The 17,199-nt window shown below is 39.4% G+C and overlaps 2 protein-coding genes across 18 annotated transcripts in view; one reads left to right on the top strand and one right to left on the bottom strand.

The window, feature by feature from the left end:
• LOC105479221 (choline/ethanolamine phosphotransferase 1) overlaps positions 1-13,514 on the bottom strand; it is a 46,557-nt gene extending 33,043 nt beyond the window's left edge. For 2 of the 7 annotated variants that reach the window (XM_011737134.3, XM_071095901.1), the window contains exons 1-2: positions 13,427-13,514; positions 4,719-5,132 (exon numbers count right to left, since the gene is read on the bottom strand). In XM_011737134.3, coding sequence (XP_011735436.1) covers positions 4,719-5,057 — 339 coding nt within the window. In that variant the 5' untranslated portion in view covers positions 5,058-5,132; positions 13,427-13,514. Of the gene's footprint in view, positions 1-4,718; positions 5,133-12,606; positions 12,681-12,879; positions 13,000-13,273; positions 13,341-13,426 lie in introns of those variants that run through there. The other 5 variants (XM_011737135.3, XM_011737132.3, XM_011737131.3 and 2 more) reach the window with 5 other exon arrangements.
• Positions 13,515-13,536: 22 nt separating this feature from the next.
• LOC105479220 (DNA damage regulated autophagy modulator 2) overlaps positions 13,537-17,199 on the top strand; it is a 32,231-nt gene continuing 28,568 nt past the window's right edge. For 4 of the 11 annotated variants that reach the window (XM_011737124.3, XM_011737123.3, XM_011737128.3 and 1 more), the window contains exons 1-3: positions 13,537-13,673; positions 14,052-14,109; positions 15,519-15,582. Coding sequence is in view for 3 of the 11 variants with exons in the window: in XM_071095922.1 (XP_070952023.1) it covers positions 16,435-16,450 (16 nt within the window). In the remaining 8 variants the exon portion in view is untranslated. Of the gene's footprint in view, positions 13,674-14,051; positions 14,110-15,518; positions 15,583-16,017; positions 16,451-17,199 lie in introns of those variants that run through there. The other 7 variants (XM_011737127.3, XM_011737125.3, XM_024792058.2 and 4 more) reach the window with 4 other exon arrangements.

Here is a 17,199-nt window from a genome sequence, read left to right on the forward strand (position 1 = left end):
ATATGGGCAGGTACAATATGAGTTTTATTACTATTTCAAACATACAAAAAGTTTTAAAAATATGATGAACACCCTTGACAAACCTCTCAGCTTAAAAAGCATAATTGAAGCACCATGAACAGCTCTCTCCAATCCATCATGCAATCTTCCCCTAAAAGTACCCACTAACCTGAATTTAGTCTTTATTATTCCAATGTTTGCTTTTAGACTTGATTATGTATATATATGTAATCCTAAACAATAAAGGCTTATTTTGCATATTTTAAACAATTTCTAAATGGTGTACTGCGTGTTCCGCATGTTGCTTTTTCTATTCAATAAAATTTAGGGTGTGATTTGTCACACAAAAACACTGTTAAACTTTATTACATTTGAGGAGAGTGCTTAGGGTGAGGCATAGCAAGGAAAGGCAGATAGGGAAGATTTTACTTTCTGTTTTATGCCACTCTTTGAATTTTTCTAACTATGTAATTATTTTCCCCTTCACTTTTCAATGTCAACATAAGTTAACTGGACAGTGAAATTACAGACAATGTGCCATTTTCATTTTCTTTTCACTTTTCTATGCCAAAAAAAAAAAAATATCTAACAAGTTATTTTTTAGTGAGGTGAATCAAAAGCATTAAAACTAGCAATATAAAAACAAAAACAAATGAGCATTTAAACAACTCACAATATTTCAAAAAGTTATATTGAAACTTGACAGAACTCTTTTTGGTAATGGCATTTCTGGTTTTTAAGGGTAAAATACAGGTTAACACCAACTTCCTTTATCTATCTTTTGTGATGAGGACTAAACCATTGATTTTTACCTTGCCCAAATTTGTATCTAAGGAGTCTGGGGAGTCATGCCCTACAAATCATAAATTCTCATCAGATGGGTTTTATTTAACCCTATATATCTTGACTTACTTTCCAACCTGACTCTGGCATAACATTACAAGACAAGGAAGAAAATCAAAATATTTTACCCCAAAACATGTTTCTTGGTCATATTTTCATACGGCTCTGCAAAGCTGTTCTTTATAGGGGGAAATCTGCATCTGTAAAGAACCTCTATTAAAATAGCTAGATCTTTTTCTTCCAGACCGTCCCAATCCTGAAGAGATAGTAACTAAGATCTGAAAGGGAAACGTTTGTCATCTATTGTCTCTAAGGACAGTCACTATAAGACTTCAAAAGAACTTTGGTCTCCACAATCTTTATCTTAACCTGAATATTCCCTTTCTATCAATCCCAGATCTTTAGACAAACTCAGCCAGAAAATGTTTAAATTCAACTATAGCCTGAAAGCCCTTCCACTCTGAGTTGTCCCGCCTTTCTGGACCAAACCAATGTATTTCTTAAATGTATTTGATTGATGTCTCACGCCTCTCTAAAATGTATAATACCAAGCTGGCCGGGTGTGGTGGCACACGCCTGTAATCCCAGCATTCGGGGAGGCCAAGGCGGGTGGATTACAAGAATAAAAGATTGAGATCATTCTGGCCAACATGGTGAAAACCTGCCTCTGCTAAAAATACAAAAATTAGCTGGGTATGGCAGCATGCGCCTGTAGTCCTGTATTTGGGAGGCTGAGGCAGGAGAATCGCTTTAACCAGGGAGGTGGAGGTTGCAGCAAACTGAGATTGAGCCACTGCACTCCAGCCTGGCGACAGAGCGAGACTCCGTCTCAAAAAAAACCAAAAAAAACCAAAAAAAACACCAAGCTGTGCTCCAACTACCTTGGGCACGTTCTCAGGACCTCCTGAGGGCTGTGTCACAGGCCATGGTCACTCATATTTGGCTCAGAATAAATCTCTTCAAATATTTTACAGAGTCCGACTCTTTTTGTGGATGGTGGCAAGGTGAACACAAGTATATATGTACCAAGTTACAAGAGACATTCCAAATTAACTTATGACACTAAAACTAAAGCTACTAGCTAATGAAGTTTAAATACTGAGTAATGAACAGATTAAGGAGAAATTTTGGCTCTCCATATAAAAAGAGAGAAGTCTGTATTTCTACCTTTAAAATGTGAAAAATAAAGACTAACTTATTTTCTTATCTACTAGGAAGATTGCTTTTTCTAAGAAAAGAAACAAACTGAGCTTAAACTATTATAATAATGACCTTCCTTTCTACCAGAAAGATTGGTGTCTGAAACTCTAATACATTAAAAAAATTAGTAACATAAAAAATAAATGGAAGTTTGTAATACTATACAAGTAGACATGAAACTTAATGATCATCCACTGGCACAAGGCCCAAAAGAATCAGAGATATAACAAAAGAGAACTTCCCTGGGTGATAAAATTTATGAAATTCTCTGACTCCAACACGATGATAAAGAAAAATATAAAAGAAATAAGGACTTAGATGAATTTGTGACTGGACATATTATGTATTATTAGAGGAAATCACGAATGGGAAGGTGACTGTGGAAGAATAGATTATATACCTAATCTTTCTGATCAATGAAACAATAACCATCTACTATTTCGAACATTATATGCTAGGTACCCTGAATGTATGATCATCACACCACAAAATAAGATTTAAAGAAGGTGACTTAGAGAATTTACATATCTTACTGAAGATCACAGAGATAATAACAACTTGTCATAGAAAACAACCAAGACCTATTTCAATGCATTCTGCTTTGAGCCTAATGAGGATAGCTACCTTGTAGCTGAAGATGCATCCAGGCATCTCCACTGTAGGACATTACCTTCCTTTGCAGAGAAACAAACAGCAGCTCAGTCATACCCTGCCTTGATCATTCCTAGCAGCAATTCTGAACCATTACAACTAGTGAAAAGAATAGCTTCCATTCTGGAAGTCTCCCTAAAGATTTAACTAATTTCTGGGTTAGTCATATATTCCAAATCACTTAAGAACAGAGGCCAAGAAAAAGTATTATAGGGGAACACATTACCTGATATACTCTGGGGTGTTCAATAAATGACTATCAGTGGCCAAACTATCCTTGAACCTGCTCTCACTCCTTGATCCCCATCCTAGAACTAGTTTAGTACTGGAGGTCTTCCATTGGAATCAACCCACCTCCCTGCTGTTCTACTATATCTCTAATGATTTGTGTGATTTGGACCAAACCCTTCCGGCAGTGGCAGTCAAATTCTCAGATAAGCCTCAAGTGAAACAATTTAAAGGATATGTGATAAAGAATCCAAGGACACATTTAAATAATGCACTGGTTTTGTATTGGTTGCTCAGTGTAATCCCAGCACTTTGGGAGGCCAAGGTTGGCGGATCACCTGAGGTCAGGAGTTCCAGACCAGCCTGACTAGCAAGGTGAAACCCTGTCTCTACTACAAATAAAAAAATTAGCTAGGCGTGGTGGTGTGGGCCTGTGATACCAGTTACTTGGGAGGCTGAGGCGGGAGAATTGTTTAAACCCCCGAGGAGGAAATTGCAGTGAGCCAACACAGTGCCACTGCACTCCAGCCTGGGTGACAGACGGAGACCCTGTCTCAAAAAAAAAAAAAAAAAAAAGATGAGAAAGATGAGGAGAAACCAGATTTTACATCTATAAAATCTGTATGGACTGTATTTGTAAAAGAGGAATTAAGGATAATGGGAAATGAAAACCTGGCAAATGACAGAAATCACATGTTCTGTGGGTAACTGTGACCCTCAATAGCCATTCACTTTAATGACTTTTAATTTAACCTATGGCAACAGACAAATTGATGAAAACAGAAAAGAATAGAGGGTTGAATGGTGGTAATTTTATCTCAAAGGACAAATAATCTAGAAGATTACTTAAAAAAATTACTTCAAGCTTAAAACAAGCTAAGGAACGTTGTGGCCATTACCGTCTCATTTAGCTCAGTCACTCTGACATGTTTAGTTAGAATTACCTTCTATTGTCTTGAATTACCAGAAACTGATCAGTCTAACTAATACAGGCAGAACAAATGCTTATAATTCTCTCATCTACCTAACTAGCTTAGTTCATGTTTTGGTAAGGACATTTTAAAACCAAAGAAATAAATATCAATTATCTATTCTGAAAAAGAGTTCTAGTTTTGGTTTCAAGTAATGAGTACAGAGGGTAATAGAGGGTAACAGTAGAAGAGAGGCTTGGATCTGAGAAGGCCTGTGTGAGTCTTTGTAAGCAATAGCATGCATCATTTCTTAATGGTAGCCAGAGCAAGATATGGAATAGGAAATACATTATATTGACTTTTTCTTACACTTCCTTTGTCACAATTGTTAGAATAATAAGCCATATACCTGAAGTCCATCAGGCATACATGTTTAAAGGAAGAGAGAAAGGTAATCTAAAACTTCTCACTAGAATGGAAAAAAAACCTTTTGATAAGGCTAGTTTACAGTCATGCCATATTAAATACCAGAGACTTTTCTCAGTTTTTTTTTTTTTTTGCTAAGACTTTATTCTACCATTTAAAAGAATGAAAAACTTTTTTGTAAAAAATTGAGATTTAGTGACTTTAAAAGGAACAATTTACATGTTAATCCCTGCTAACATTAATTTAACTACTAGGATCACAGTCTACCCTTTGCTTCTGGTTTCTAATAAGCAAGTGTGTAGCTTGTACTTATAAGCTTTATCACAGTGTGTGTGATATTTTAAAATAGTCGACAGATAGCTGTCAGATTACTTTATCTTTGGTTAAAATGACCCCAAGGTCCCAATTATAACGTTTTTGGTATACAGCAAATATTGAGATCTGTTAAGAAACTCTTACCTGCTCTGTAGCTGTAGGGCAGTAGAAGACTAATAAAATAGTTGTACAGATGTTTATTGACAGTCCAATGATGGTGATGAGATTTGGGGCAATCCAGGAGGGAACTCTTCTAACGAGCCATTCCCAATACCCTTGCATTAAGGGCTCAAGCAGGGACCGTCCAGCACTTTGATATCTGTGTTCTTCTAGCCGCTTTAGTTGGTGCCTTGACAATGGTGGTGTTGGTAACTGAAACAATTTATTTAATACACATCCTGTAGTACTCATATGCCCGAAGCCCACTGGGGACTCCGGGTGAGAATCTCCACATCTTTTCCTTGTTGATCGATGCCCACTCATGGATCTTGTTTTTTTTTTTAATATTTAAAGACAGTAATTTACCTTCTTTTGTAGGATTTTGTGGCTGGTGCTTACCTAAAAAAAATAAAAATAAAAATAAAAACAAAAAATACACTTGTCAGCCACTATTTACATCTTATGCCAATATTAATAAGGAAACAAAAAAATCAAATTGTCAGTAAAGTAGTAAGTATCAAACAGGACCAGAAAAGTAGGGACCTGATTTTGGTTCTAGTTCTTATTGAAAGTGTATAACCTCAACTTTAGACAAAAAACAGTAAGAGACTTTAATAGTAGTACACTTCCTATTATCCAATAGTTTGCCTGACTTTGAGGCTCATATTCTTTTTCGATCTCACACAGTTTTCAGTTGTATAATGCAACAAATGTTAGAAATGATCTCATCATTACACATATACAGAAACTGAGGTCTCAAGGCTGGCAAATCAGTATTAGTATCAGAGGAATGACTTGAATGAGTGTTAAACTAGATTTTTATTTAATAGTAATATCTAACATTTGTCGGGCATGCCCTTCATATTACAAAACTTAAGCACTTTTTATATACTAACTCCTTTAATCCTCATAACCACCCTAGAAGGCAAGGACTATTAATTATCCCCATTTTTACAGAAAAATAAACTAAGGCTCAGTGAGGCTAATTAACTTGTCCAAATCACACAGCTGGTAAGTAGCAGTCAAACAGAAACACAGGGTTTCTGTTTAAACTAAACCAAATAGTATTCAAACAAACACAGGGTTTCTGTTTAAACTAAACCAAAACATAAAACTTCTTATTGGTAAAAACGAATATAGATGGTATTCTCGGTGGAGATAAACAACAATGAAAAAAATTAACTTTAAGACAGTATATATGTATTAGCAGAGTGTCCTGATGAACTGAGGAAGTAGAAGGAAAAAAAAGTAAAAGTGGGTCAAGTGATGACTGCTGATAAAGGACCTTGAGTTTAATTCCTGAAGTATTTGTATATCATTTAGTAAAGATTAGAGATAACAATTATAAGTAATCAAGTAGCATAAGGAAATACAGGAGTATTTTCAAGATGAATCAGAATGGAGAAAATAGTGAGAACAATTAAAAATTAGTAACTACAGTGATCTCAATGGTTTGAAGTGGTGAGGGCCTATAGTAGGATGGTAAAAATGAAAATATGAAAGACAGTCAAATCTGTAAGTAATTTCTATTTAAATGGAAGATTCAGCAGAAAGTACTTAAGAATTAGATATGAGAGGTGAGGAAACAAGAAAAAAAGAGTCAACTGCTAGAGATTACTGGTACTGTTGTCAAAAGGGCAAGTGGGAAAAGAAAAATCAGTTTGTTATTTTTTGACTTTTAGGGTGCAGGGGGTGAAAGGGAACTAGGGACGAGGGTAGGAAGGGAATATATATATATACATATATATATATACACACACACACACGTGACTTTTAAGTAGAGATGTTTTAGACAAAATCGAAAAACTGGAGTTTTGGTAAGAGTGAAAAGTTCAGGTCATCAACTTAAAAGCTACTCTGGTTAAAAACTAGGAAGTAGAAAAGTTCTCAAAGGGATTAAGCATGGAAAGAAAAAAATGAATAAAGAACCTTGTGAGAAACTTACCATAGTTAGGAGAAGGAGGAACAGAGACCATAAGATTATTTTAAAAAGAAAGAAAGAGAGAAAGAATCTTAATAGAACAAAAAGATTAGTGGCATAGGTATACTTTGATCTTCTGGTTGGAAACTATCCATAAAGCAAGATCAAAGTGCCAGAAATGGTATGGGTTTAGGACATCTCAACAATGGATCTACTATCAAAACATGCTCAGTTGTCCCTTTTAACTATTTTTGCTGTGAGAGGATCTGGTTTATTCTGCCTTTGCAGGGTGGTCCTGAGAGCGGCAGGTTCCCCCCTGTCTGGGGTGGAGGGGAGGCAGCACATAGTCCCTGGAATGCAGTGAAGCCAGGCCAAGGCCCAGAGGCAGCTGTGGTAGACTGGAGCATGGTGCTCCTGCTGCCCAGGATGGAAGGCACTGAACTGAGACTGGGCCATGGCTAGAGGACTATGAACCCAGGCCACATGTGCATTCTGGGAAGTGGGCCACAGGGTCACATGCCACAAAACATGTAATGTAGGCACTCAGCTCATGAGTAACCACATGGACAAGTAGGTACTTGCCAGGGGGACACTCACCCCACAGCCTAATATGGACATGTGAACACAATGTTGGTGTCACATACAGACCAGAACTTTTTTCCTATATCCCCATAAATATCAAATTCCAAAATTTCAATGTTACTAATGACCTAAGGTGAATGACCTCTGTCAATCACGTATCTCAATATTTTGTTTAGAAAATAGTCGTTATAGTCAAGTTAATGCCCTTAAATAAATTTTCAAAAATCTCAAGAGACTCATCAGTGTCACAATTTAACCAACTGAGGTGCCCTGAAATAAAAATATTTAATATTTCGCTGGGCAGGGTGGCTCATGCCTGTAATCCCAGCACTTTGGGAGGCTGAGGCAGGCGGATCACCTGAGGTTAGGAGTTCAAGACCAGCCTGGCCAACATGGTGAAATCCCGTTTCTACTAAAAATACAAAAATTAGCCGGGTGTGGTGGCAGGCACCTGTAATCCCAGCTACTCAGGAGGCTGAGGCAGGAGAATTGCTTGACCCCGGGAGGTGGAGGTTGCAGTGAGCGGAGATCGCACCACTGCATTCCAGCCTGAGTGACAAAGTGAGACTTGTCTTAAAACAAACAAACAAACAAAAAAACCCAAAAACTTAATATTTCAAATCAAGGAGAAAAATCAAAGCTAATTCCTTACATTTTGAGGAATTCTTTCACACAACTGTATCACAAAGTTACTGATTAAAACTGTTTTAAAGTAATGTTTATATAATATTAAATAACTGGTGATAAGATCACTTTAGATCAAATGGAAGATCAATAACCACCAATACACTTAGCTTCATAGTAGCCAAATTTTCTATAGTCAAGCAATGATAAATTTTCGTATTTGGTAAATAATAGCTCTTATGGAATTCCACTTGAAATGGGAATTAAAAATTTAGTCAATTCCATTTGTATTTTACTGTTGCAGTATTCTATTCTCTTACTGTAAAAAAAAAAAGAAAAAAAAAGATGAGTGCTAGCCTGCTTTTGGCACTGAATAGCTATAAGCAACTGATCCTAATGGTTTTAAGTTTGAACATTTGGCAGGACTAGTTGATAAACGGATACTTTCCCTCTCAGTTTTTCCCTTCTGCGACCTAGATGGTTTTTTAACCTTCTATTTCTCTTTTATAAAAATCTACATTTTGACAAACCTTTCCAGATCTAGCCACTGTATAAATTTATACATGAAAAGAGGCAATGAGTTTTTGAAGGTTTTCTTTGCCAACATTACAGCAACAATGTCTCTGTGAAGCTATTAACAACAACACTGCAAATATAAATTCAGATACATGTAGTCTCTGACCTACAGGTGGCTACTTTACTTTCTTTCTTTCTTTTTTTTTTTTTTTTTTGAGACGGAGTCTCGCTCTGTCGCCCAGGCTGGAGTGCAGTGGCCGGATCTCAGCTCACTGCAAGCTCCGCCTCCCGGGTTCACGCCATTCTCCTGCCTCAGCCTCCCGAGTAGCTGGGACTACAGGCGCCCGCCATCTCGCCCGGCTAGTTTTTTGTATTTTGTTTTTTTTTTAGTAGAGACGGGGTTTCACTGGGTTAGCCAGGATGGTCTCGATCTCCTGACCTCGTGATCCGCCCCTCTCGGCCTCCCAAAGTGCTGGGATTACAGGCTTGAGCCACCGCGCCCGGCCTACTTTACTTTCAACACATACATACAGATACAGAGTTTGCAGTCACTACCACAGGTTCATCTCCACTCTTCCTTCTGTCATATCTGAGATCCAGGGTCTTTGACCATGAAAACCATTACAGAAAAAAACAGGAACTTCTGAATTTTAGCAAATTAAAAGCAAGCATATCTCAATGGAGCTGCATAGGGTAGGTAGGTGGCTACAATAGGAAGATCAGGACAATGTGGCGAGAAAGGAAAAATGGATGTGGGATGGGAATACACGAAGGAAGGAGAATATTAAAAAATTATTCTATGTTGGGAACGGTGGTTCATTGCCTGTAATCCCGGCACTCCGGAAGGTTGAGGCAGGTGGATCACCTGAGCTCAGGAGTTTAAGACCTGCCTGGGAAACATGGCAAAACCACTTCTACACAAAAAAATTAGCTTGGCATGCTGGCCTGTGCCTGCAGTCCCAGCTACTTGGGAGGCTGAGTTGGGAGGATTGCTTGACCCCTGGGGGTTGAGGCTGCAGTGAGCCATGATCATGCCACTGTTCTGCAGCCTGGGCAACAGCAAAATCATGTCTCAAAAACAAACAAAAAAACCCAAAAGTTTTTCTAGCCGGCTGTAATTTTTATATGGAGTCAGGCCTATGACCAAAAGGATGAGCAGAAAATGTCCTTTTCTTATCACAGTATAAGTAACAAAAAGAAAAAAAAAAGTAAGAAATTAAAATTATTGCTGGCTAGCTCAGAAACCTAGCCACCAGTCTTAATAGTTTTTATAAGAAAATAGATTACAAGTTTCCAATGCACTCAACCAACATATAAATGCAGTGAATTAGGCTGACATGATCCCATCTCCTATGTCCAGTGGGAAAATAAATAAAAACTAGTAAACAAGCAAATAAAAAAATTACACACTGTGATAGGCACAATGAGGAAAACAAGTGCCAAGATAGAAAATAGCTGGGGGTACACATTTTAAATAGGGTGAAGTCTTCAAGTAGCTTTTATACCAAGCTCAGAGGAAAAGAAGGAGCCAGACATTTTAGGAGAGCAGGAGGAAGAATAATCCAAGAAAATGGAACACACCCTGAGATTACAGTAAAGAGTTTGTCTTGCTCAGGTACAAGAGAGATCACCACAGATGGACAGGAGTAAACCAGATGGAAGAATGAGATAAAATGAAGTTTGGAGAATTAATGCAGAGTTGTGATTTTACTTGGATGTAATGGAAAGCAACCAATGTGCTTATAAAGAAATCTGTAACTTTAGAACACAGCCAAAATTATTTGTTCACTGAGGATATGTTTTCATATATCATAATAGCACAAGTGAATATCTTAAACTGTATAAAATTCCCATCAGCTGTAACGCTGTAAGTCAGTTCATAATAATACTGTCACAGTCCTATAGCTATTGTAGCCTTTCCACTTGTAATCAGTAACTCCACTCCTCTGTTAAAATCTGGCTCCAGTGCTCTGCTCCCTTTAAAGCACTCATCACACTTTGAACTATTTTTGTTTGATTTTTTTTTTTTGGTCTTTCTCCCACACTTCTGTGTACTCCACAAGTGCATGGGCCAAGCCTGTCTTGTTAACATTCTTTTCCCACAAGCTCATACCATACTTAGCACTATGTAGATAATCAATACTTATTTTAATCTAATTTAATTTAATTTTTTTGAGACAGGATCTCGCTCTGTAGCACAGGCTGGAAGCAGTACCGTGATCTTGGCTTACTGCAACCTCCTCTTCCTGGGTTCAAGCAATTCTTGTGTCTCAGCCACAGAGTAGCTAGGATTACGGGCATGTGCCACCACACCCTACTAGTAGGTAACCAGTACTTACTGAACAATTAACAAATATTACTCGTCTAGTATTTAATAAACACTTAGTTGTTCCAGACTCTGAGGAAACAAAAAGACTGAAATATACCATTCCATACATTTAAGAAGCTCAAAAGGGGGAGGGTGGGGTTTCATAAACAACTAAGTTATGAATGCTATCAACAAACTGTTTTAAGTCCAGAGGAGAACTAGGAAAACACATACGGTCTGACAAAGAATTTTCTTTGTGCAAGCATAAATATTTATGTGGAAAATCCAAAAAAGGTAGAAAAGTATAATCAGAGATATTTAATCAATACCTTTACTAAAAAAGTCTATCATGCACAACGGTTGCATTTATATCAGCTGAGGATAATGGCATACTGGCTACATTATTCCTGTGTGGACTTCAGCATGGGGAACCGCTGACAAGTATCACATTGAAAAAAAAAAACAAAAAACAAAACTCTTAACTCCTGAGCAGTGCATAAAGTAAGCTTACACAATATACAACCTGTTGTGTGAAATTCCAGAATGTCCATCCCTGCCATGTCTAAGGGTGTCAAGTTTTGATCTGCACTGATTCAGCAGTATGTTTACAGTCTTTTCACAGGTAATTGGCTAAAGAAAAATATTCATGGCAACACTAGCAGAAAGGAAGGGCAAATTATAAAGAACAAGGAAAGAAAGGAGGGAAAAAAAGGAAAAGAAAACTAATAGGATCACAGGATTAAGTTCAGCATTATTTAACAAGTGATACATAGAGCAAGTTTACAAAAACAAAAGCCTTTTCAGCAGACTCGGAAGCAAAAACAGGGCTGTGTAACACAATTTAGATCTAGCGTTTTGCTGAAGTGAAATCTTGCACTCCTTAAAAGAGGAAATAGCTTTCTTCCCCCTTAAAAAACACACACACACAACACAAACATCAGCAAAAGCTTGGCATTTTATAGATTATTTTTCTAGTCTCTTAAAAAAATAGCACAACATGACCCTCAAAAAGGACATCAGCACCTTTAGCCAGCTTAAAAAACAAATCTGCAGCCTAGAAAACAAAGAAATCGTGCAATAAAATGTAATTGGTATTAACACAAGGTAGATTTACCTAATTTATTTCTTAGAAGTGTTAGAAAGACAAGTTGCGCAGGGGGCTTTAACTAGTTTTTCTCAGCATAAAACGAATAGGCAAATAAATACTTTTAGAACCTCAATCTCGAATTTTATGTGAATGGCAATGGCTCTAATTTAGTAATGCTCTAAATGCCCTTACCAAAGTCTAACTTGTGTTATAAGTCGTTCAACTCAACATCTACGGACTGGACATATTCCTAATAGTTCGAGGAGGCAATACATCTTTATTCTTTGTCCATATACAAGACACTAACATTTGCTGAAAGACAACTATGAATTTGCCTACTATTATACTACGGATTTACTGATGAACTAAAATACTTCAAGCAAAATTATATATTTAATACTAATGATGCAAAATGGCAAAAATGACACCAAAATGCCAAGCACTGAATTGGAGAAAACAAGTTAAACACGACTAAACGTAAAGATCCCATTCATGCAGTGTTTCTGGGAATACTGGCAAACACCAGCAACTCTTCTGGTTATTTCTCCTTGCAAGACTACTGCTGAAATAATGCCGGCTAGCAGTCTCACAGCTTATCAATATAGGCTGAAATTTCTAGAAAAGTTGCTAACCAGAATCGAGTCCCAGCCACAAACATCAGCACCGCATTCCTAAGGAGAGGCAAACCCGGCAGAGGATGCCACACGGTGTGTGGACTTGCCAGCATTCGGACAGGAGGGTGTGGACCTGACAGGCAAGGTCCGTTCCGCACGGGTAGCGCTCCCAGCCCTCGGCCCGCTCAGCGCTGGCCCTCCATGGTTCTTCCCACCCCTACCTTTGGCTCTCACACAACAGTCCCCCGGCTCCCGCGCCGGCGCTCCGCCACCCCAATGTCTCCACAGAGGAGCAAGGGGGCAGTCGCCCCTCGCCTCCCCACAACCCCGCGCGCGAGGCCACCCTGCGCCAGGAAGGACGGCGTTCGCCTCGCGCGAGTCCATACACAGCTATATCCTAATGACCCGCCCCAGAGCATCCAGTCCTTTCTCCACCGGCCCCTACAACGCCCTTCAAATCCTTCACGCCCAGTGACCGCGTCCCGCAGCCTTACCCTGACCCCAACAAGCACACCCCTACAGATACCACCTCCGACTCCAGCCGACTGGATGACTGATCCGCGGCAGCACGTTCACGACACTTTCGCGATTGCCGTAAAGGGAAACAAGGTTTGAAAGAGCAGCGCCGTAAGCGCGCTCCTCGGGGCCGTGAGCGCGCCCCGGGGGCCGGCCGGTCAGATCGGGAGCGCGCCCTAAGGCCCAGCCCTGTCTCCTTCTAGCGGGCGGGCTTAGGCGCTATCGGTCAGCGCTGGTCCGTCTGGTAAGGTAAGCCGAAGTAGGGGAGAAACGACAGGCCCCAGCGCTTGGAGCCCGCTCCCTTTAGAAGGGTGCGTCAGAGGTTGGGATCTGGCAGCCTGGGGAAGTGGGCGCCGCCTGGAGCCCCCTTACCCGCGTCGCGGGCGCGCGAGACTTGTGCTGGCTCTCATTGCCTCCGGGGGCTACCTTGTGCCAGGCGCCAGAGAAGGGCTGGTTGGGGCGGGAGCTGCGGGGGTTTCCGGGGGCGGGGATGAGTGCAGCTGGGCTCAGCTCTCCGTGCCCTACCTTTCTGTCCTCTTTCTTGGTCTCCCCTACTCTCCTCCTTCCCCAAGCAGTGCCTGGTGGCGAGTTCCGTCTCTCGCGTCTTTTCCTGGTCCCAGGCAAAACGGAGAGGAGATCCTCAAACGGCCTAGTGCTTCGCGCCTCCGGAGAAAAATCAAAGGTCTATTTAATTCCTCTGGTTTGTTGAAGCAGTTACCAAGAATCTTCATCCCCTTCCCACAAAAGCTGCAGTTGAGTCCACGTTCCTGTTGTGAGTTCTGGGTTCAGATACCTTGGTGGCTGGAGGGAGTGAGGGGGAGGGGAGAGTTTGAAATTATGATCCCTGGTGACCTTGTGTTTACACGAAGCTCAGCCTTTTACACTCAATTCTATCGCAGCGGGTGGGTCCTACACAGAAAGGAAATTGCCTGTCCTGGGTATCTTCACAACCGTGTTTTATAGTAGGATACATCTGAAAAACACAGAAACACTGTAGAAATAATCTTTCCAGTTCTCCCAAATTTTAATTTATAAATCAGTAACCAAATGCAACTCTGTATTTTGCATTGCATTATCGGATTGTCCTCATTTCTCTTAATGTAACATTTGATGCAGCTTTTTAAAAAACTTAATTTTCTATACTCTTTAGGATTTAACCATTAGGAGAATATTACGTTTGTCAGGAGGCCAAGTTAGAGTTTAGAAAAGTAAGTATTTTTAAATTGTATTTTGCTTTGAGCCTGATGATTCTGTGCATCTCTAAAAGCAGCTTAAGGCTTTCTGACCGTTCACTTGGAACTTCGAGAATTTACTTAGTTCCTAGCATTCACCACTTGGCAGAGACAGCATGAGGAATTCGTTTTATTACCACGGGTATTTAAATATTTATTTAAAAAATTGTAATCACAGTTTTGATTCATGGAACTTCAAAGAAAGCAGAGAAGATAGGCTAGAGATGCAATACCTTTTTTTTTTTTTTTTTTGATGGAGTCTCGCTCTGTTGGCAGGCTGGAGTGCAGTGGCGGGACCTTGGCTCACTGCAACCTCCACCTCCCGGGTTCAAGCGATTCTCCTGCCTCAGTAGAGACGGGGTGTCACCATGTTGGCCAGGATGGTCTCAGTCTCCTGACCTCGTGATTCACCCGCCTCAGCCTCCCAAAGTGCTGGGATTACAGGCATGAGCCACCGCGCCCAGCCTACAAGAACATTTTTATAAACATTCTTACTGCCCTGTGAAATTTATTCCTGCATACTCTCAATTATTTTGAAAGGTTTTTTTAATTATGAATCATTAAAATTCTAATTTTGTTTGGTTGACAATTACTCAGCAATGCTTTCGGGTTTCAAAGGCAAAAACACATTGACAATTAGTCTTCCTCAACTAGTCCATGCATTTAAATTCCTCAGTTGTCATTCGTAAACTGGTAAACCATTTATTTCAAGCCCTGCTTCTCTATAAATTGTCAGTTTAAACAACTAGGACTCTCAAAGCCTAAGGAGATACGAATCCAAGATAATTCATACATAGAAAAAATTCATACAGAGAAGTTGTACTCCATACCTGTGGCCTTATAACTACATAATTAATAAATCAGCTATCATTATTATATTGTGTGCTTATTCTACTCCACTCCAAGGAACAACTCTTTGAGTACTGTAACTCAGAAGCTAAGTAAATTGCCTGAAATCACAGAGTTGGGCAGTAGTAAAGGCAGGACTTGCAGTTGGAGAAATCTCGTCTCACAGCTGTGTTCTTTATATCACATGGATTTGCAATTGCTTTATTTTGTTTAATCTATCATTTTTTTCCTCATGTTGTCTCTCTATAGGAGGAGTCAATGATTTTTCTTTTATCCTCTTTAAGATAGTGAAGGTGTTGGATGTGAGAATGTATATGAAAATTGATATCCTAGAATTAAAACGTTATTTAATTCCAGATGGTACAACATCATTGTAAAAAACTCAAGTGTCAACTCTTTAAAGAAAAAGAACCTGTTAACAATGCTATAGCCTAGTATTCTGCCCGTGAACAATATGGTGTGTTAACTTAAAACTGCACGTGTTTAAAATTATTTGGATTGAGAGAAAAACTTCCTATTTTCTTTGTGGATTTTAGGACTTACAAAAGGTGCAGGTATGAGCAGATCTGAAGACTAACATTTTGTGAACTTGTAAAACAGGTAATTCATTTTTCACATTATAAGAGGAACAAGTATATACTGATCATCTCTGAAAATACATATCTTATTTAATCGTTGAATAAACCTCTATGAACTGGGTATTATTTTATACTATTTAACAGATAATATTGAAAGCTACCATTTATTATGCACCAGCAATGTGTTAGGTTCTTTGCTTGTGCTATCAGTATAAGCTGTACGAAAACTACTCAGCACAGTCCAGTAGAACTTTTCCACAATCTTGGAAATGTTCTAAATTTTTACTGTCTTGAATGGTAGCCACTAGACGTGTGGCTTTTTTTCTTTTCTTTTTTTTTTTTTTTTTTTTTGAGGCGGAGTCTGGCTCTGTCGCCAGGCTGGAGTGCAGTGGCATGATCTCGGCTCACTGCAACCTCTGTCTCCCAGGTTCAAGTGATTCTCCTGCCTCAGCCTCCCAAGTAGCTGGGACTGCAGGTGCCTGCCACCACACCTGGCTAATTTTTTGTATTTTTAGTAGAAATGGGGTTTCACCATGTTGGCCAGGATGATGACATGTGGCTTTTGAGCATATGAAATGTGGCTAGTGTGACTAAGGAATTAAAACTTTTATTTAATTTTAATCTATTGAGATGTTAATTTCAATAGTTACATGTAGCAGTGGTTGCTATATCAGCTGGTACAATCTGTGCCGATAACCTTAACGTTATTCCATTTTTCTTTTTTCGAGATGGAGTCTCAGTCTGTCGCCCAGGCTGGAGTGCAGTGGTGCAATCTCGGCTCACTGCAACCTCTGCTTCCCAGGGTCAAGTGATTCTCCTACCTCAGCCTCCATTCTCCTACTTCAGCCTCCCGCATAGCTGGAATTACAGGTGTATGCCACCATGCCTGGGTAATTTTTGTATTTTTAGTAGAGACGGGGTTTCACCATGCTGGCCAGGCTGGTCTCGAACTCCTGACCTCATGATCTGCCCACCTCAGCCTCCTAAAGTGCGGGATTACAGGTGTGAGCCACCGCACCCTGCCTCACATTATTCCATTTTTCAAAGGAGAAACTGGTTCAGACAAGTTATGAAACCTGCTTAAGTTCACACAATTTTATTTAAAAAAACAGTTTTGAGGAGAGGAATACTTTAGGAATGTTAATTCGGTAATGCAAGTGGAATGGGTGAAGGGGAAGGAAAAAGCACATAGGGCAAGAGAATTGAAAGTCAGAATCACATAGGTACAGTGTGAACTGAGAAGAAGAATGGTTTAAATGACTTGTAGAAATACAATTGCCCTCACTTGGTGACAGCATGTGAGGACTTTATAAGAGAGACCTTAAGATTCCTCTGAAGTCTTAGAATCGTCATAACCTGAAAAAAATGGTAATGTTGTTTACTGAAATAGAAAAATCATAAACAGTTTTGGGAATTAAAAGGATTTTGCTTTGGCTGTTCATTCAACACATAATTGAATGATTACTATGGTTAAGGTCCTCTGCTCTGCTTAGGTAGAGAAGTGGAAAGATTTTATTCCCTTAAGACACCATCCTCAATTTTCATACTATAGAAGATAATGAGCTCTGAAAGATGTGAAAATCAAATGTTCTCGGAGAAAGGGGTGCTTATTTCTGTCTACAAAGGGCTTAGGTAAAGT

The sequence above is a fragment of the Macaca nemestrina genome, chromosome 1 (genome assembly GCF_043159975.1).
Source record: "Macaca nemestrina isolate mMacNem1 chromosome 1, mMacNem.hap1, whole genome shotgun sequence".
In the NCBI taxonomy this organism is placed as follows: Eukaryota; Metazoa; Chordata; class Mammalia; order Primates; family Cercopithecidae; genus Macaca; species Macaca nemestrina.